General features: G+C 38.4%; 1 protein-coding gene across 2 annotated transcripts; it reads right to left on the minus strand.

Annotated features, from left to right (window-relative positions):
- Window positions 1-1,775: 1,775 nt before the first annotated feature.
- On the minus strand, window positions 1,776-21,441 carry LOC120428829 (protein nervous wreck). 2 transcript variants are annotated; one of them, XM_039593939.2, is made up of 9 exons: window positions 21,221-21,441; window positions 15,275-15,504; window positions 8,359-9,442; window positions 8,162-8,297; window positions 7,559-8,103; window positions 7,257-7,494; window positions 7,069-7,191; window positions 3,254-3,276; window positions 1,776-3,129 (listed from the first exon to the last, which is right to left on the minus strand). In XM_039593939.2, exons 1-9 carry the CDS (start codon window positions 21,278-21,280, stop codon window positions 2,368-2,370), a joined length of 3,201 nt encoding a protein of 1,066 aa, XP_039449873.1. In that variant the 5' UTR covers window positions 21,281-21,441; the 3' UTR covers window positions 1,776-2,367. The 2 variants fall into 2 exon arrangements, with proteins under 2 accessions (XP_039449873.1, XP_039449874.1); XM_039593940.2 differs by lacking the exon at window positions 21,221-21,441 and adding an exon at window positions 15,623-16,149.

Raw genomic sequence — 21,441 nt, forward strand, 5'->3', positions numbered from 1 at the left:
AAGTATTAGATTGATTTCGTGCTGTTCCAATAGTTACGTAAATATGGTTATTTTGTGATTTGCGATTTTGTTTAATTATCATTTTTGCATTTCCACCCAATTCTCTCGTTTTGTTTTCTGGTTACAATTTTCAAGCGGTAACAGTTTTTTTTTAACAATCTAGTCATAGGTAGTTGCGAAAGCAGTAAATTAGAGTTTTCTATATTATTTTACGCGTTACTAGGTTCGAGGGAAATTGGTTACTTTCTTTTTTCTTGATGAATTGTGATTTTTTATGGATACGTATCCTGCATTTTTCAACTATTCGTGGAAACGTAACAAACTCAAAGAAAACGACGACATCAACGAGTTTCGAAGTCACTGCTGCTGCTGCAGAGCTGCGGTGGAGCAATTAGCGTGGTTGTACTGTGCCAAAAGCCATCTTCTCGCGTACTAATGGGTAAATATAGAGTTTATGTTGTAAGTTATGGGGTTTCTTGAATAATATGTTCGTAATGCATAATTCCCAGATGTGTTTTGGGATTAATGCACTAAGAATACTATTTTCTGCTTATCAGTTGTCTTTCCTTCTTGTAATGATATCATGATTAACTAACAAAGTTTCGAATAGACTAGTTAGTTATAGGCATTAGTTTGTGATTTTGTTCAACAGTTTAGAATAGTCTATGTTTTTTTATTCTTTTAAATTGTTAGCTACCACTTTATTATATGCACTTACACACCTTTCATTCTCTTTTAATGGATTTTTTTGTTTGCAATACAAGGTAGTACGTTTATTGTTCATCATCGAGTGCCGGTTTTCGGTAAACTTATTCAAAGCTTAAAACTAAATCGCGGTTGGCATTAATACTACATTGCTATAGAGAAAGTCGTTCATCGGAGAAAAGCTAACACGGGGATCGTCTCTGCGCGCGGAGCTGCCGTCAAGAATACACAAATTACAATCTCTTGGTGTGTGCATTACGAGGGGTCGATCTGATGCTCAAGGGGAAAGAACAACATTAATCCTAAACACCTTTCTTTTATTTTTTTTCTTGAATAAGTTGTTATCACATTGTCGAAGACCGGAAATCGACGGGGTCGTCAATGCAGTGGCAAGTTTGGGTGGTTTGAAAAAGGTTGCTTAGTGATTGTAAAGGCGGTATTACATTATGGGAAACGGTGTTTGCAAACTAGACTTCTTTGAAACTTTTGACAGTTTCCGAAATCCTCAAAAAGTTCGCAAAGAATCAATATCAGTTTGTAAAACAGAATATTTAATTGATTAGATAATTGTTCTGATTAGATATCAAAATCTTCAATTATGCATTAAGTCATACTTACAAAATTCAAAAACTTAAACATCCTCAAATTCTAACACTCTAAAATTTTAAAATTCTAAAATTCTAAAATTCTAAAATTCTAAAACTCTAAAATTCTAAAATTCTAAAATTCTAAAATTCTAAAATTCTAAAATTCTAAAATTCTAAAATTCTAAAATTTTAAAATTCTGAAATTCAGAAATTTTAAAATTCTGAAAATCAAATTGGAAGATTCTTAAACTGAAATTTAAAATTTCAAAATGAATTAAAAAGCTACCGTGAGGTTCGAGAATCTCACTGGTACCAAATCCAGGAATATTCATGTTTTAAATGGCTTTTTTTTTCGCTTTCCAAGATTTCACTTAAATTTTTCAATTTTCATATATTTTGTGCACAGTTGGCTCGGTAGCAACAAGTCGTAGGTTTGAGAAATATGTAACTTTTAGCGTTTTTCTTAATCGGATATTGACATATTGGCCATCTTAATTTCGTAGAAATTTTAATTTCGTGGAAATTTTAATTTCTAAACCACCCAAACAAGCATTTGCTCATATTTCATGGAAAACGGTCGAGGAGGGAGGGCTCAGAAGAAGAAGTTCACATTTACTGGTCCTAGTTATTCTTAACATTAGCTGAGTATTCTTCCCTATTGATATCGCACTTTTAAACACCGATAAGAGTTAAAATGGCAAATTCACTGTTTGGTTGTTGCTCGTCGGATTTTTAGTATTTTTTTCTTCTGTTAATGTGGTGATTGTATCTTGCACGTTATTGTTTCAGCGGTTGAATCCACACAAAAAGGTGCGTCTGATTAGTATCTTTCTCATTTTTTTCGTGAAAGGTGCGTTCTGAGTTGATGATCGTGAATTCCAACTTACGATTGATAAATACCTGAATACTGGCTCACTGGTTTCGACCTGTTTCGTGATTTAAATCATGACTTGAGTCGCAAATGCGCGTGCGTGTGTGTGTGTGAATTTGATTAAAATGGCGCTTGTGCCACAATTGCTAAAGGTCAACTTAACGATAAGTCTAATTAGACTCTAATGTACGATGCCGCACCGAATTATGCGTTTGACTCCTTCAGGTTCTGCAGACGTGCTAGCTGATGCGGTTCGAGTTCCTCCGGTATGCTGGCCCGTCCACCCACGACCTGTTTCGGAATTTCCGGTTCCGGTTGGGCGCTTCCGAACGCGTCGTCAAAGTTGGCATCGAAATTGGCTTCAAAGTTGGCCTCGAAGGCGCCGCCGGCGGAACCGCCGTCAAAGTTGGCCTCAAACGGAGCGGCCGGTTCCTCGAGCGGTGGCGGCGGCAGCGAAGTGTCCTCGTCTTCGTCTTCTTCCTCGTCCTCTTCGAGAATGCCCGAGGGTCCCCTGGATGTGGACGACGACGAGGACGATGAGTGCGCCGGGGCTGGTGGTGGTGGGATCTCCTGCTCCTTGGGAGGTGACGCAACCTTGGCCGGCTTCGGGGGCGATGGTGGCTTGGCCGGTTTAGGCGGAGTTGGTGGCTTCGTCGGGGGCGTTTGCTTCTCCTTGGGCGGTGACTCCACCTTGGACTTGACGCTGGCGCTGACCTCCTGCGTTTCCTGTTCCTGCTTTTCGATTATCTCAGGCTTCTCTGGCGGCGGCTGGTCCTCGTCGGAGGGTGGGAAGAATTTCTTCTCCGAATCGTCGTGCATTGGAGTCGCAGCTGTGACGATGATGCTGGCGAAATTCAGCGAGTTTGGGTCGCCACCGTTGCTAGCAGTAGCTGCTGCCGGTGCGGCCGGAGCTGCGGCCGCTGAAGCGTTGCGAGATTCCTCCTCTTCCTCCTCGGCTAGTTCGGCCTGCGTGGTAGAAAAAATATATGAGACTTGTTCACTGGAGAAGCATGGTGTTTTATCATCGATGTTGAAAAAGCAATCTTTATTTTACAACACAAAAATATACATTATCATGTTTAAAAGTTACCTCCGGATCTTCACAAATCACGACTGTGCAGCATGAATAAAAAAAAACAATCTCAATTATTTATTCCTATCTCTACGAGCAACGTGTTTTTTAACGTTGTTTAACGATAAAAGTGACCGAGTTTAGATACAGAAAGCGATAATACCATCTATACCGGCATTGATCTTCGAATATTTTATCGGCGAAAAAGATCCATTAATCCATTAAAATTAACCAACTTAAGCGAACTTATCCAAAAAAAAAAAAAAAAAAACAAGCCAATTTTCTCTCAATGAACTAATTAGGGCTAAAGGCCCCATTACAATATACTTTTGGGCAGTCTTGTGTATTTTTTAATCAGTTTATTTTTATTTTTTTGAATCGAGCTGATGCATAATTTAATAAAATACAACTTATATTTAGATTTTTACAGCTGAAGCTGAATTTGTTTTCAAATATTTTCATAATTAATTTTTGTATTTAAGGAACATCGAAGTTTTTGTGCAAAATACTGAAATTTTGTCAGAAAGCCTTATTTTACTTTTTTTATAATTGCTTAAATTTTCAAAATTTTTATTTGTAGCATATTGACAGAACAAACTGATGCTTTGGATGTTTTTTTTTATCACAAAAGTGCAACTGAGAAAAACGCGATTGAAATTTTTCCTTTTTTGTGTTTCTACGCAACATTGTCCCGTGGGTCCCTTTTCACCCCATAAGTCCCTAATCATCCCAGTTAGAAGGTTATCACTCTTATTTGTAATCCTCTTGCTATATAACAGGTAAACAAAACACAATACTTCGTGAAACTGATAGTTTCGTGAAAGAAAATAATTGGTGGGACAATTATGCGTAGAAGTACAACGATGGGACAAACAGTCTTTGTGTTGTTTTCAATGAGCTTCCGAACAAAGTACTATATTTTATGTGTTTTTCGAAAAGTAAACGTCAAACTAATCCTAAAAATGGCAAAAAGTCAGAATTAACCAAAAATGACATGGGACAATTATGCGTAGAACGATACATTGCATTTTTATAATTTGTTCTGCTGTTCGTAAAGCTGTTTCTTTCGAATATGCGTTTCGCCCATAAAAATTAGAGAACATGTATAAAAATACGGTATTTTGTGAAAATTTCACTATTTTACAATAAAAACTCTAAAGTTATGAAAATCTATACAAAATTTTACGTCGTATGATACCTATATTGCCAATAATGAAAATTTTAGTATTTAAAAAAATGGTAATTTGTGCAAGTACCGCTGTCAAAATTGACACAATGATGCAGTTTGGTTCTAAATCATGTGAACTTTCTGGTTTGAAAATTTTTTTCGCTGCCATAAATTTGACGTTTTCTTCGGTTTTTTTTTTTTTTTTTCAAGTTATTTCTCGTTGGCATCTTTTGGCCAATTTTTCAAAATTCCACGACGGTTTCGGATTTGTTCTTCGATTGACTTTATTCTGTAAGAGAATCTTTCTGTGGCTGGAGACAAAAGTGAAGCTCTCCGTGACCCTTTTCGTATGGCGGAACGGTGAAGATTTCCTGATGGTTCCAGCCTTTCCGGCAAAGCCAAAAGCTGTTTGCAACCTGCGGGGCCTGTTCCTTCACTTAAACAGCCCATAAATGGAAGCAGATTCTATTTGATTCGGTTCTTCGACCGAAAACTATCAAGAACTCAGAGGAGGTGACGTCAGGCTGTGTCCAATTCCGGTTGCAGGAAAATGAAGATTGAAGCTGCTTATTGAAGATATCCAGGTTTCGGTGAGATCTTTCCATGATTTTTGCAAAGTTTTTTTTCCATACCATACCAATATAAATTATATTCTATTGATTAAATGAAATATCATTCCTATCCCTTCTCCATCTTCCATTTTCCCAATCCCCATTTCTCCATTTCCACGAACCCCATTATTTGCCAAATTTACACTTACACACCCAACCACAACTGATTCGGAGCGTTTGGTACGGTATGTCCACGCATCCTTCCTCCCCTGTAGATTCTGTGAAATGTGATCCGTTCACAGAATCCTCTCTGCGGTAAACACAACGCAGTAGGGCTGGCCGCTTTAATTTTTGCAATTCATTTTCGGGTGTTCTCGGATGTACTGCAATTATTAATATTGACAAGAAAAGTGCTTGGGGCGTAATCTAATCACAAGACTTTCCAGCATGCTTTCATCGGACTGGCTGCGTTTGTGTTAGATTAGATTAGATTAGATTAGAAATCATGTGAACTTTCTGGTTCGGACTAGATTCGAGCGGCAGTGAAAATATAAATAATGCTTTGGGACCATCCATAAACCACGTGGAAACTTTTTTGGGAATCTTCGTGGGCATCTTTTTTTGTATGCTGATGATATTATTCCCACTGAGAATTTAGGCTCGAGCCTCGAGTCGATCTGGCTCGAGATCGAGCCTGAATCGAGTCGAGGCTCGAGCCTAAATTCTCAGTGGGTTGGTACGTTCGTTTGAGGGATAGTTCCACACTGAGTACCGCACTCAGAGCTGTCAAAGTGTTTTTAAAATGAAACTCGCGCTATTTCCGCACGAGTTCGGCGCCATCTGGGAACTGAAATTGTAGTGCTGCACTCGATATTTTTTCAGTTTCATGCGAGTTCCACGCACACTAACAAACGACGTTCGTTTGAACTAGAGATCCTTAAGTGGATCTTTTATGTTCTGTGAAGGCCACTAGCGTGCCCAGCTCTTTGAGGAAGGTGGGGCAAAAATATGCACGTTTTGAAAAATACGTCATTTGTGGATACCCCCTGACCAAATTTAGAACAAATTTCTGTGGATGGTGGGGCAGTTGCCCCATGTTGCCCCACCCTGTACACGCTAGTGGTACCGACGAGTGCGGCACTCAGTAAAGTGGCTCTTCAAACGAACGTACAATATAAAAAAAATATTTTCGAAAAAAAAGGTAATTTGTAAAAAAAATAGTATTTTGTAACTTTTTTAGTTTTTTTGTGAAAATTTTAGTTTTTTATGAAAACTTTAGTATTTTGTAAAAATTCTAGCATTTGATACTAAAAGCTCTATTCTTGTAAAAATATATATATTTATTTGCGTCGTTGGATACCCATCCTGTCCTGTCTACCTACATCAGGGATGGAATGTGTAATCGCAAAAAAATCATTTTTGCTTGCGAACTTTATTCATCCGCGAAAGAGAGAGTAGGCAAATCACGCAAAACAAAATCGCTTCCGAAATTCTCCAAGGAAATCAATATGCTGATGATTTTTTGTGAATTTCTTTGTCAGCACTACTTAAAATTATTTATTTCGTTTTGTTTACACACATTGCGCATCTAAAAAATGTAACAGGTCATTTTTCGACGTGTGACGTTTCACTTGCCAGTGTAGTACTGAAAAAGATTTTCCGCTGAATAATCAAGATGATGATTTTTTTAGAATCCTTTTACCGATCTTTCGTGCGCGAGAGAGGAGAGCCATGCTCCCTTCGGATTTTTTCTCTTGATGATGGTTATTCCATCGCTGACCTACATTTTCCTATAAGTTCTATGCATAACGGACAACTAATAGCTTCTTTTAACATAATTTTATCCAAATAAAAAAATACAAAATTGAAAATGCCGAAAATAAAACGAGGTACTAGACTCATTTATAAAAAAATATGTCGAAGGGACCGGTTATATTTTTATTGTGAAATGGCGAAATGGCTTTGCCTATTAGCTCATTTTAAAGGATTATCAAATATTATGACCGAACAAATATTCGTGAATGGATAATGTTGCTGTTTTCGTTATCGTCCTGGTGATAATAATAAGATACCAGAAAATCAATATTGCTGCTAATAATCTCGATTTGTTTTACCTGGCGGAGGCTGCGACGGTGGTGGAGCCGAAAACTGCGTTCCATACTTGTCGTGCTGATCATTGTTCATCTCGAACTCAAAGCGATCCACCGCAACGTCTCCGTTGTGGTCGTCAAAAGCAGCTGAAACAGAAAATTAAGAGTGTCAGAAATAGATCGAAATCAAATCTCACACTCGCTAGTATTACGTGGACTCTCCCCTTCCGGTGGAGTCGCCTGGTGCAGAACCATGGGTGGCGCCGGCACTGCAAACGAGGGCGGTGCCGACGGTGGCGGAGATTCGTCCTCGGCATCGGTCAGCGGTTCCCCGTTTTCGTCACATTCCTCCACGACCAGCGACGGGAAGTTTCCGATTTTGCCGTCCAGCTCACCCTCCCACCAGCCGTCGTCGACGCCATGGGGACTCTTGGTGATTAGTTTGATGATCTGAGGGTAGAAACAAAAGTATAGTGCGTCTCCATCGGTTGAAAAAGGGTCACACTCGCGTTACCATCGCTTCCTCGAAGGTGAGTTCGTCTTCTGCCGTAGCGTCGTAGTCGTACAGTGCAACGCAGTACATCTGTGGAGCCTTGCGAGGGGCCGAGATTACGGAGATCTGGTCGGGCGATTGTCCCGAGTCCTGCATCGGATCCTGGTCCTCGTTGTCCACGGTGTAGTCAACGGACGAGAACGAAATCTGCGTCGACAGCTGGGCCGGCGTGTGGGTGTCCACCGGAGTGTCCCGTTCGACGTCCAGGTAGTTGTGCGGTACGAAACCTTCCTCGCCGCGGTAGTTCCGAGCACGGAGCCATCCGTCACCGTCGCCTTCGCCGACGACTTCCAGCTGTTCGCTCTCGACGATGGTCAGCTCGTCCGGATTTTGTGCGGTGTACGAGTACAGAGCCGTGCACTTGAACGTCTGTCCCGCGGGCTGTTGAGGTGGCATGCTGGCCTCGGCCACGGCCGTGTCCTCGTTACCCCAGTCCATTTGAGTCGGGTCCTCCCAGCCGTGCGAGATTTGCTCGATCTTCTGGCGCTCTTGCTCCACCTCGAAGTCTGTGGACAATTTGAACAAGTTACAATAACAAGTACACATTTTTATCTGCGAAATTACCATCGTCTTCGTCACTATCCGCCGTGAACTCGTCCACCGGTGGTTCCGGCTGCTTGGGGGCCGGTGAAGATTCCGACATTGGTTGATCTTGCTCTGCGTTGTCACTGTCGTAGAACGAGTCCGAGCTGGGGTTCTCCTGCAAGAAACAAACACACATTATCTTCAATACAACCCCCACTTAACGCATCCAAACTCACCCCTTGTCCCGAAGCGTCCGTACGCATCGAAAGCGAACTGGCGGACCTTGGCATCTCCGCGACGCTGAGCGTTTCTGCCTCCTGAATCCAGTCGTCGACGTTGATGCCGCCAATCCGGAGACACTCGAGCCGGGCTTCCGCCTTACACTTGGACGTCTCCGCCTTGCGGATGTTCTCGCGGAACTCGTCGATCTTGGTCTCCAGATCCGGCCCGTTCTGGTCGTTTGGATCGGTACGGTGGCCGGCCTCGCGCAGTGCCGTACAGACGGCCAGCTTGCGGGCATTCTCCCGGATTACGTTGTTCTCTCGGGCCACCCGACCGGCCCAGCGTTTTCCTTCGCGGTTCAGCGTCTCCATGGCCGAATCGTGGTCCGCCGTAATCTTCCGAATCTGATCGTTATCGCACGGTTCGTACTCGTACTGGATGTGCTGCTTCAGCACCGGATAGTACAGATAGCAGCACTGTAGATTGTACTCGCGCGTCAACTGCTGAGCCTGGTCACGGATCTTTCCGAACGAGTTCTGCGTGGCCGAGCAGGTCAACAGCTCCGTACGGCCAATCAAAGCCAGATAGTCGGCGACTCGCTCGTACACGTAGTTCTCCATTGTGGCCATCGTCGTCTGCAGATCTATGGTGAAGTAATGATTCTGATGGGCGTTGGCCGATGCCAAACTCAAAATGTAATCATTCCTAGCTCCGGTCGACTTTTCCTCCAGCTGCTCCTTCCGCGAGGTCACCCGGGCACTGTTCTTCTGCAAGGATGTTATCGACTGGAAGAACGAACCCTTTTTCTTCTTCAACTTTTCCTCAATATCCCGAGCCTTGTCGCGGACATCGTGCGCGCAGTGTTCCTCGTCAAAGTAACATTTTTTCGTCTTGTCCACGTCCTGCACGGACAGCTGCAGCTCCTTCTGGACCTGGCCCAGATGTTCGACGCACTTTTTGCTCGTGCCGAGCTTGCTGCTGCGTAGAACCTTGGCCTCGTCGGCAATCTGCTGCTGGAAAACTTCAACGGCCGCTAGACGAGCACGTGCCAGCTTCTCGTTTTCCTCCAGCACCGTTTGCCAGACGCTCCACATGTTCCTGGGAAAAACGGTTATTATTCTATCAAATTTGTGTAATTTAACTAAAAAATAGCAATGCCATTTTTTCAAAATTTATTTCTATGGAAATCTGTTCATAACATTTTAACACTGGAACGCCCAACGCATGTCCAACTTACACGGACGCCCAAGCCTCACAAAAAAGGTGGAACGGTAACTTCAACTTGCTGGTTCTCGGGCATTAATCAACCAATCGGGACGATTCTTGTTTCCAGTGATTTGTTAGAATGTCTAGATGATCCTAAAATTTTGCAGAACTTGATTTGAACAAATCTGTAATTTTTGCGACCAAAAACATCGTTCCGCCTTTTTTTAAAACGACTGCCTCCGCAGAATTTTTGGCGAATTTTTTTTTCAGCGCGAAAAAAAAATTGGAACGATGTTTTTGATCGCAAAAAATATAGATTTGATCAAATTAAGTTCTGCAAAGTTCTAGAATCATCTAGACATCCTAACAAATCACTGGAAAGAAGAATCATCGTGATTGGTTGAGTTATGCCCGAGAACCAGCGAGTTGAAGTTACCGTTCCAACTTTTTTGGAGCCTTCGGCGTTGGAATGTTAACTAAGCATAAGCATAAGCATAAGCATAGGTGCCCACCCGCAGTTGCTACTCCGTTATTGACCAGGACCTCCAGAAGTTACATCCACGAGCCGTGGAAGATGAGTGGGAGCTATCTTTCCTCGCTTCGCAACTTCTCAAAGGCCCCTATCATGCTGATCAATACCGGCGCCGGCCACGACCAGTGGTAGGGTCACGGGGAAGTGGATGGGAATGTTAGTCCGATACTTGAGTGATAGAGACCGCCCAATCGACTGCTTCTCCGACAAAGTATCACATGAGTTTTGAGGGGGTTAGTAGATGGGTATGAGGTCAGGATTCACGAGTGGCAGTGATGTGACCATGAGCATTTTGTTTATCGGTTGAACATTTTAAATCTTAGGCAGCCGGCTGCGGAAAGAAAGATAATTGAATATTTAAAAAGTGTTTTAATCGAACGCGTGCCAACCAAGCAGTAGTGCTATGGGCTGGACTTATCAGTACATTTTTACTGTTTTTACAATTTAGATAACGCGAGCAAATTTCAAAAATAGTAAATAAAAGACGCTTTTCCTTCATAAAATCGATAGTTTGATGAGTTAATACTAAAACTGCCAGTTGGAATAAATTATTACGATCAACGAATATAAACGAAAAGAAAACAGGACACCACGTTACCGATTGTAATGAAATTAAAACAATAACTTAAACGAACTAAACCGGTGGCGTGCTTGTCTCATTAAAACTCGACTCATCTCTATCGAAAACTATACAAACACAAATAATTTAAAAACTCAAAACGATTATGGAACATGCAGCGCGTGGCTTCACTACCCGCAATCGACTCAACCTTTTTCTAGTAAGGCAACAAAAATCAAGAGCGACACCCACGACGTGAACCGGCTGTGAGCACAGGACTAAATATTTCCCACCACCACACCACCTCATGCAAACAAACACGTCACAACGAGAACAGAATTATGGAACTGTGCGGTCTCTTCACTGTCAATGAACCCGGTAAGGAGACACAATATTCAGAAATATTAAACAAAGGAAATGAAGAGAAAGAAAATAACATAAAACAAATAAAACCAAATCAAATAAAACCAAACACCCCATGCACACAAACAGCGACACAAAAGAGACGAAAATTATTGCGAAAAAACAGGACTGCGCGTCCCCAGAAGCAGTGCGCTAATGATCAAGCCTTGGGCGTTGGAATGTTAACTGCAGAAAAAAAACAAATTTTATGACATTGAGTGCATTTACATTATCAGCCTAAATTTGAGGTGAAGATTTGCTTAACTTAATTTTAAAACTGATGAATTTTCGATTTCCTAATTTTGGATATTAAATTTTCTTTATTTCTGTTTTTTGATTGTCTTATTGATAGGTTTTTTATCATACTTTTCAATGACAATATTGTAATTTAATCAACATAGATATTTTAACAGTCTACCGCATAGAGCTGTTTACTAAGCGTATTTTTTAATCAGCCGGCTGGTTAAATTATTTAGCATAAAAATAGTTTTTTTTTTTAATTTTGGTATTATATGCCAGAAAATATTGTACTTTTATCTACAAACATTTGAAAAAAAAGATGAATTTGAAGTGGTGACCCAGAACACCACAAAGAAGATGGGCATTTCTTTCGAAAATGCAAAAACATGTTTTTCTTCCAATTTATTAGATCAGTTGTTTAACAATGCTTCAAAATATGTTTAAGACTGCTTCTTCTCTTGACGACAATGTTCCTAAAAAAAAAGTAAATCTTTCCCAGTTCCTGAGGGGAACACCCTTGAAGAGTATCGGGGCCGGCATTTACAAAGCGGATTTAGTGGCAATTTTCATTCTCAACTTAATGTTAACATGTTAAGGTTAATGTTAACATTCCATAGGTCGCCTCCCTAAGGTGTCGTGATAAGGTCCAGTTTGTGACGATACACTACCTTCCCTTTACTAAGCAATCGAATCCAGCAGAGAAACGATCACCAGTTGTGTTGGTCCGAGCCAGGATTTGAACCCCGATCTGCCGCTTACTAGGCGGGAGCGTTACCACTAGGCTTACTAAAGTTCCTAAAGTTTGAATAGAATTTGTGAAAATCTTTGCCTCTTCAGATTTCTCTGATTTTTTCTTGTATTAGATGATTGCAAAACTCACAAACACATTTTTTTTTCTTATTATATTGAATAAAATTAAACCGTCGGTTCAACATCAATTTTTGCTTTGTTTTTGAATAGCCATAACTAGTGCTAGTGATTTTACGTGATTTCGCGAAAGCCTCTTAATCCATGAAATTTGCAATTCGCTGTGAAATTTAGTAGACCAGGAAGGAAAATTTGAGAAGCATTTTGCAATGTTATTATTTTTTAGGAATTATCAATAAAAATGTTAAAAAACTGCATAAATGAAATTTTGCCTAAACTTGTTTTGAAACACTCAAACCTCCCTTTTGCTGAAAAACATGACAGCAAACACAACTTTATTTTACTTAGGCTGGTACAAATTTTATTTAAAGTCGACGATTTTCGCAAAAACCACTTTTTAACATAAAATCATACCTCTGGAACGTATGAACCAATACTAATTTGCCACATTTATTAGATTAGTGGGGCTTTTAATGAAAAATACTAAGATATTTTAAGGTCGTAGAAGGTGTATTTCACTCTTGGGGCAATGACTGTCAATGATGGTTCTGAATTTAGGGTCCAGAAATAGTAAATTGAAATGAAAATATAACCACGATATGTGAAACGCTTCTACAAACAACAAAAAGAAAACCACTTTTTATTGATACATTCTGAATCAAGATTTAAATGTTTTTCTAAAACAAACATGGCCGCCAAATGGCCGATCGGGAATGATGCCTGCCAGAGCCTTAAGAACATAGCTGAATACACTTACGGATCAAATGAAAACTTCTCTCGCTGATTTTAAGTTTCAGTAACAGGACCACAGCTAAACATATTTTTCTATGATTTTTCAGAATGTTGAATCCATTAACAGGATTCTGAGATATAACCTTTTAAGAAAAAAATATCGGTTATCGGTATATCAATCGAACTAAAAGTACCATACTTCTCCATCGAAATGAGTTCCCAGTACATTTTGCTGGAGACGCATGGTATTTTAAGTACGAAAATTGTACCGAATCCTGCTAATGTATTTTCATCATTTTTAGATCAGTAGCGTAGAACATTTTGAAAAAAAAGTAGAAAAATACTTTCAGCTGTGAACTTTTAGTCCAGAGGGCAGCATAACTTAATTTCAAATATCAAGCCAAACTTTCAAAGTTCGGAAACAAATAGAATCAAAACATGCTTTAGGGGAAGGTGGGGCAAGACGACCATATGGGGCAAGAGGAACAATCGCTCGTACGGCCGTAATTTTTACAATTGTGATTATTTCCAGTATGAGGAATTGGTGCTAGCAATGCAATTAGCTGATTCTACAACCACATAACCGCCAAAACGACGTAAACGCCACGAGGAATAGGATTTAATGAAGTTTTTTTTCAAAACCTTTGTTTTCTTATAATATTTGGAAAGTACAAAATAAGTGTTCGTTTTAAGGCTCATTTTATCAACATACTATTTTTCCTAGATCAGTAGTGTCCCTACCAATGACTTGCATCTATCATAAAGTATGATTTAAATTTTGGTTATTTTTGTTGAGAGCTTTTAAAAAATCTTGTTCAGGTGGGGCAAGTGTACCATATGGATTTTTAGCATGGAAAAAAATACGGATTGCTGCAACAACATATTTTATTGAGAAATAAATACATAAAAGTACTTAAAAACTGATAAACAATTGTTTAAAAAATTGTCCGAACAAAATAAAGTAATATTATGAAAATTTACTATTTATCATCGAAGTAATATTTTTTTCGTAAAAATGATAAAATTTTCAGTAAAATATTCTTATTTAATCTAAAAATGAAAGAAACGTTTCAAATACATTCTAATCTGATGTATCTAAGTGAGTAAGTGAGTCTAAGTGATGTAGTTCAATTGATAGCAAATTTACATGTTGTTTCATGCATTGTTCCTCTTGCCCCAACGGGTTGTTCGTCTTGCCCCACTAGTTGAGTAGAACGTACGGAAAATCAAAAAAATTAAAATCAATTTTTGACATTAAAAAACAGGATTTTTTTTTAAACTTGTTCTATCAAAGTCTTAGTCAAGACCTGGAATAAGATGATTATAAAAAATATAGATTTTTAAACGTTTTTAATGGATTATAACGAGCATTTCCTTAGCTTGTTACACTTGCCCCACTTTCCCCAATACATTTTTGCAATTATGCTTCTAAAAAATTTTTGAAAATGTTAATTAATTTCTAGAGTTTTTTTAAAGGTCTTATTAACTAATGAAACATAATAGCTTATAGGACCTTTTAAAAATAACTGTAGATTTATTTCTTTCAGAAATTTTCTATCTTTCGTCTATATGTGGTCAAAATTAGAAAAGCCTAAAAGTCAAAAATTTGATTTTTGGTGATAATTTTTTGGTTTAGATATTTTACATAACCGGAAATGTATCCTTTCTCGAACGATTTCTATAATCGGCCTATCAGCATTTTCATCATGAATTACAGCTTTAATAAAGCATTTTTGACTACTCTAAAGTAATAAATAGCTCAAATATCTCCATTGTTGATGTGTCTGAAAATGTTGTTTGAATATCGGAAAACTGCAAAAGTTATTAGAATATTATGTCGAAAGGCTTAGTGTGACGAAAAAAGGTGTATTTCTCCTATATTGAGCAAACATATTTTTAAAAAATCTAAGAAATGGATTTCTAATTTAATGTTATCAGGAGTCTTTTTACCCTCCAAAAACCAAGGAGCAAAAACTAGGGAAATAAAAAATACCTTCTAAAAAACATTCAACAGTAGAACATTTTATTTGATATTTGTCAATTAACTCCAATACAGATTTTAAACTTTTGTGCAAAGCATAATATTAACCGACTTTTGCCATAATTGAACGGAATAAAAAAAAATCTGAAAAAATAATCACACGAGCTGATAAAAAATTGTGGTGAAGGATAATGCGTATCCAAGTGTCATTATTTTATCGTTTGGATTTGCTCCAAACGAAAGGAAACACACAATAAAAAAAAGTTCACCAAGTCTCCCAAATACGCAGTACCGAACCAGACACACTGAGACGCTGCTGGATTGAGTTCGGAAGCACTTTCAAATGTATTATGTGGGCGTTTGGCCAAGATATTTTCCCCGTCAATCAGCAGATTTGATGTTTCTTCTTACCATTTCTCGTCCGCTCCATCCATTTTAATTTCCGGTATGCAGGCTTGCTTTTTGTTGAGATATGCGGACGATATTTTGAGCAGCGCCTCGCTGTACGACTTTTCGATGGCCGACCGCTTAAGGGTAAACTGGCGGATGTCCTCGAGCAGCTCGCACTCATTCTGGTTCTTGAGCAGCAGCTTGGCCAACTGTTCCGAGTGGAGATTTTTCAGGAACTTGGTGTAGTTTCCCTGGGGGAAAATTGTTGAGAAAAAGAGGAAAATTGTACCATTTCTGTGTTTGACACACATAAGTTCGTCATCATATTCCTCATTTCTGAAAGCTTTCTCCCCACCTCACGAAACTTACTTTTCTCGGAGGTGGCTGCATTTTGTGGCGTGATTGATTGCTGGACAAGCTAAAAATTCCTTTCTTTTCCCTGGACTACGTCACACACACGGAATCTCGCCCACAAGGGAGGGGAAAATTTCCTTAACTTTGAACTTTTTCGTGCACACGCCGCGCCGTCGACCCCGGAAATCCACCGAGCCCAAACTGTGTGGTGGTCCCCCTCCGAAATCAATAATAGACTATTTTTTCACGTTTTCTTCGATTGCCCTTTTTCACACGACCCGATTTTTCCTCACAACCTAGAATCGAGCTTTTCCGCGCTTTCCACGGCACTTTTCCAACTTTCCGACACCCGGGACACCTTTATGTAATCGGTCGCGATCCGCGGAAATCCGTCTCGTCTGCGTGATCCGGAAAATTCACACCGAATTTCCTGCCCCCATGGCCGAGCAGCAAAAGTTCTGGTCGTGTCCTCGTCAAACGTGAAAACGCATCTCACAGAGTCTCGTGAAAATTCCTTCGCCGTATAACACCCTAACAGCTAAAGGGGGGGCGAGAAGGGAGCCCACTCTCACCCATACAATCTCAGCAAAAGAGACAGAGTGTATCGATTCTCTAGGCGCTTTTCCTTTCCCACCCTTCTCGGCTTTGACAAGAGTGAATGAAAATCGTCCCCATGCCGGTGTGTGTGTGTGCTATGAGTCCTATCACACGGGGTAGAATTTTCCAGTTAGCACACACACACACACTCATGCAAGAGCTCCTTTTTATCACTGAAAGCTTTTCCTTTTCATCCCCCAATTTGACTGATGCGTGCGACAGTGTTGGTACAGGAATGGTTTCAAAATCAAGGAAAATCGTGAAGTCGCGGTAGCCGTGAAAATGGGGAAAATCGAGCTTTGGTTGGTGCATTTAACCCTCAAATGTTCGCAAATTTCCGCCAAGTTTAAAAAAATCTTCAAAGGAAGTGTAACGCTCCCTTACATGAAATGATCCACTTGTACCTACTCACAAATTTAAAATCAGTGCAAAACGAGTAAAATTTAAATGAAAATATTACGAAGGCTTTTTTTTAGTAGAGCTTCCAATGTCATTTTTTCCAAAATTTCTTTTTTTCCCGTTTTAAGGATGTACAATAGGCCGTCCCATAAAAATGAAAAGTTGTCAAATCTTCATACTAAAGTCATTCAAATTTGGTCGCCTTGGGCTTCAAGTTATAGTTTAATGTCCCCTGAACAAATTCCTGTACAGACATAGTCCATAAAAGCTTGTGTTTGGGCATGGCAGGGCGTTTTAGGGAGAAAAATTTGTATTTTTTAGCCAAAAAATTTCAAAAATCACTCCCCAAAACGAGCCAAAAATTTTGCAGCCGAAACTAATGCATTCAACTTATAGGAAATTTTACGGAGATCATTTTGCTTTTTTTAACATTCAATTTATGTCCACGCAAAGCCGAGATATTTGCATTTTAGTGAACAAAAAGTGACGAATTTTAAAAATTCTTGGTATATAAACGTGTTTAGCATAAAACATTGGCTACTATGATTGCAAACGAGAAGGCATATTTCTTGGATATATTTATTTTGTTCGCTCAAAAACGATATTTGTTAATAACATTTCTTCAAAAAAAATTAGATTTTCTCACAATGTGACGTAACCGACAAATAATCATAAATCAAAATTAATTTTATTAAAGTTCATATCTCCAAGCTGTGAACGTGATATTTTTTTGTATGTACATTCGAATGAAACAAATTTATTTATAAAAAACTTATTTTTTCAAAAAAAGTAACCCATTAGAGCTTTATTTGTTCATATCTTGACTTTTTTTTGATAAGGTCCTATAAACAAATGTAAACATTGAGTGTATCCCTTTCACACCTTATGTCAAAGTCCATCGGAGTAAGCGGGATACACTCAATGTTTACATTTGTTTATAGGACCTTATCAAAAAAAAGTCAAGATATCGAGAAGAGCTAAGAGCAGTACTTATAAATATGTCGTTTACGTCACATTTTGAGAAAATCTGATGTTTTTTGAAGAAATGTTATTTATTAACAAATATCATTTATGAGCGAACAAAATAAATATATCCAAAATATATGCCTTCTCGTTTGCAATCATAGTAGCCAATGTTTTATGCTAAAAACGCTTATATACCAAGAATTCGTCACTAAAATGCAAATATCTCGGCTTTGCGTGGACATAAATTGAATTTTTAAAAAATCAAAATGATCTCCGTTAAATTTCCTATAAGCTGAATGCATTAGTTTTGGCTGCAAAATTTTTTGGCTCGTTTTGGGGAGTGATTTTTGAAATTTTTTGGCTAAAAAATACAAATTTTTCTCCCTAAAACGCCCTGCCATGCCCAAACACAAGCTTTTATGGACTATGTCTGTACAGGAATTTGTTCAGGGGACATTAAACTATAACTTGAAGCCCAAGGCGACAAAATTTGAATGACTCTAGTATGATTGTTACGCGCATTTCTGAAAAATACTCAAAAAATGCACTTTTTTCATTCAAGCTCCGCGCGCGAGTTGTAAACCATTTTTGGGATTTTTTTGTTGTATGAAAACATTGTTCCTGACATCCTAATCTATCATTCTAGGGGTGAGCACCGAAGATTTGACAACTTTTCATTTTTTTGGGACGGCCTAATGTAAAAGGGCTCCGAAACTAAGAGCTAAGAGATCCATATGACTTTTAACTTTTTTTTTTCTCCCGAGTCGGCAGTGCCACCTTGTATAAAAAGTGAACTTTTAAATAAAGTGAAGATTTAATATCAATTTGACGAAATTTGGCTAGAAGTTAGTTTATATGTTTCTTGAACACGTGCAAAAAAAATATTATAAACATTTCCGAGGAATTCAATCTCAAAGTGCTTTAAAAAATGTATAAAATTTAATTTAATAAAATCAAATTTTTTACCGCATAGAAATTATAATGTTTGCAAGTTTTTTTTTTCAATCGACCTTATTCTTCAAGATTTTGTTGTTCGATTGGAACCCTGATTTGAAAACACGATTGAAACCCTGAGAGCTAGCCTGAGAGTAACATTTAGCCTCTTGATAAAGACTATATTCAAAGGTGTGTATGTGTGTGTGTGTGCAACCAACCAAACGGGACCACGCGGTCACTTCTTACAAATTGAGTTGTTTCCATGTATTTCTAGATCTACATTCTATACATGCAAATAACTCGCATAGGCATTTGGAAGGTGTTAGCTCTGCCGAGCATCGGTGACCCATTTCTACGCTGGCTAGCCGAGCGCGAGGTACTTCAGCTTTATCGACAAGCCCCGCCCTGAAGAACGTTTGCACCAATCGGGTTCAAACGTTATTTAGAACTTCCGAACCCTTGTCAAATGGACAAGGACCCAGCGCGTATATAGTTGGTAGTAACAGTATTCCTAATTCCAATTATAACTCACCAAGTCGCGATGGCCTAGTGGTTAGCATTTTTGCTTACCAATCCAAAGGACGGGGGATCGAACCCCGACTCAAGCAACTTTGATTTTTCGTTCATGTTCAGAGTTTCAAGATTTATAATTCCTATACTTTCTCGTTGGGAGCAGATGGGAATCGAACCCAGGACCATTCGCTTACAAAGCGAACACCGTGACCAGTCAGCCACGGCCGCTCCATAAAGACTATACTCAAAGGTGTATGGGAAAAATCGAAAAAAAAAATAAATAAAAATGTTTGCAATTTCGCTACGAAACTAACAACTTTTCCTGTCCTTCTGAAGAAAGAAACAGTCCTACTTTTCAGCACTGAAATGGGTGCTGAAAAGTTGAATTTTTCAACACTTGTATTGAAATGTAACATTTTTCAATATTTTTTTGTTTTGAACGGTGAATATACTCAACACATGGATGTTTGACATAAAATTCCATTCAAAACCCTATTTTCGGAATTGCAAAAAAAGGTAGAAAACATTAAACATAAACTACAATTTTGAAAGAGAAAAAAAGTTAGTTTTTTAAAGTTTAAAAAAATTGTCCACTGATTTTTCAGACCAATTTTGACGGGTCGGAGGAAAATATTTGCAACGGCCTAAAGGCTTTATGACCTTTTTACAAATTTTTAATGTTGGGACCACAAAGCAGTAAAAAAGACGGTAAATTTCATTAATATTTTGCCAATTTGTGATAGCAGTTTAACTTTTATAGTGTGAAAACTCTTATAAAAAAAAGGGAAATTTGGCTTGAAATTTAGTTTTTTTTAGCCTCGTCGAGTTTCTACAAGCCAAGTTTGGCAGAGCTTCGTTGGATTAATGTAGGAGTTGTGCTGAAAAAATCATCATTTTGCCACTTGTTGAATAAGCTAATGTTTCAGTAAGTAAAACAAATTTCTTAGAACATGTTGGATTTTTTGGTTTCTGCTTCAAATTTTGTTGATGGCACAAGATAAAAAATGAACACCGCCTACTGAGTTTTTCTATGATTCTAATAAAATAATTTCAATAAATTTCATCAAAATTTTATATAAGTTTTATGTTTCAGCTAAATGTTTTCATCCTCAAAAATATCATAGTAGGCAGTGTTCATCGTTTGAATGGGAATTAAATCCAGAAACTTTGGAGAAAGTTACTTTTTATTTTACGAAATTGGGTATATCTCTGCTTATATTGAACCAAAATTGGTACTTTTTATGGAACTTGTTCAGAAAACTGTTCTCTATAATGTGATTGATTCGAAAATGTTTTAAAATATTTTAGTGTTGTATGGCAGAGGAAAAAATATTTCAAAGAAAGCTAAAAATCTGGTAAATTTGGGTTGGAATCTTTTTTTATGAGGTCAAATATGTAATTTAGAGTCGCTTGATGCACATTCATAAGAAATTTGATGTATATGAACATGAACATGAATTTCTGAAGAAAAATCCTATAAAATCAAAAATAAAATCTTCAAAAAAAAAAGTTGCTCTAGAATCCCCGACGAAATATTTCACCGGACCCCGCAAAATGTCGGAAAAGAGCAATTTATATTTTTATGAAAAAAAAAAAATCTGATTCTACAACAGTGTTGAAAATCCGATGACTATGATCAAATTGAAGAACTTTGAACTTGAAATCGTTAAATTGTGAAACACACTTTTAATCTGAACTTTATTAGAAACACAGTGACTATCAAAATCTCTCCGGATTTATAAATAAGCACTATCGACAAAAAACTTTCTAGAAAAGAAAAAGTTCATAGACATTGTGCGACTTTTCTAGAAACTTGAAATAGTAGTTTATGCAACATGTTGCAAAAAGAAGTTTATTTCAGCACGAGTCGTACGTCGACGACGCTAAAACAACAATTTTGCAACGAGCTGCTTACAAAATTTTTTAAAATTCCAAAAATACTTTTTGAATTGTATTTTATGACAAAAAATTATGTGTTAAGTAAATTCACCGCTCAACTCATTTCAGTATTGGTATTGAAAGGTATCAATTTTCCATTCTGATATGAGAAAAGTGAGCCGTTTCGTCTTTCGAGAATGACAGGAAAAATAAGGAATCACGGAGGAATCGAAAAAAAAAATTGCCACTTAACGATTCGTCGTCATTTACGTACCTAATAGTACACATTTTAAACCAAACTCTTCCAACTCAATTGATACCTACCGTCCTTCTCAGCCGAATCCTTCTCAATCGATGCTTTCTCACTTCGGGATTCGCAGACATCACAACAAACAAAATTCCTTCTTCGCCACGTTGATTCCAAAAGTCAGCTGGAACTGCGGCAAAGAAAAAGCAAAAAAATTGCACGCCAAAAACGGGTGTCCAAATCGGAACTGAATGTAGCGACTGCGACGACAACTTCGTCACGGTCAACTGCAGAAAGA

Source organism: Culex pipiens, chromosome 3 (assembly GCF_016801865.2).
Source record: "Culex pipiens pallens isolate TS chromosome 3, TS_CPP_V2, whole genome shotgun sequence".
In the NCBI taxonomy this organism is placed as follows: domain Eukaryota; kingdom Metazoa; phylum Arthropoda; class Insecta; order Diptera; family Culicidae; genus Culex; species Culex pipiens.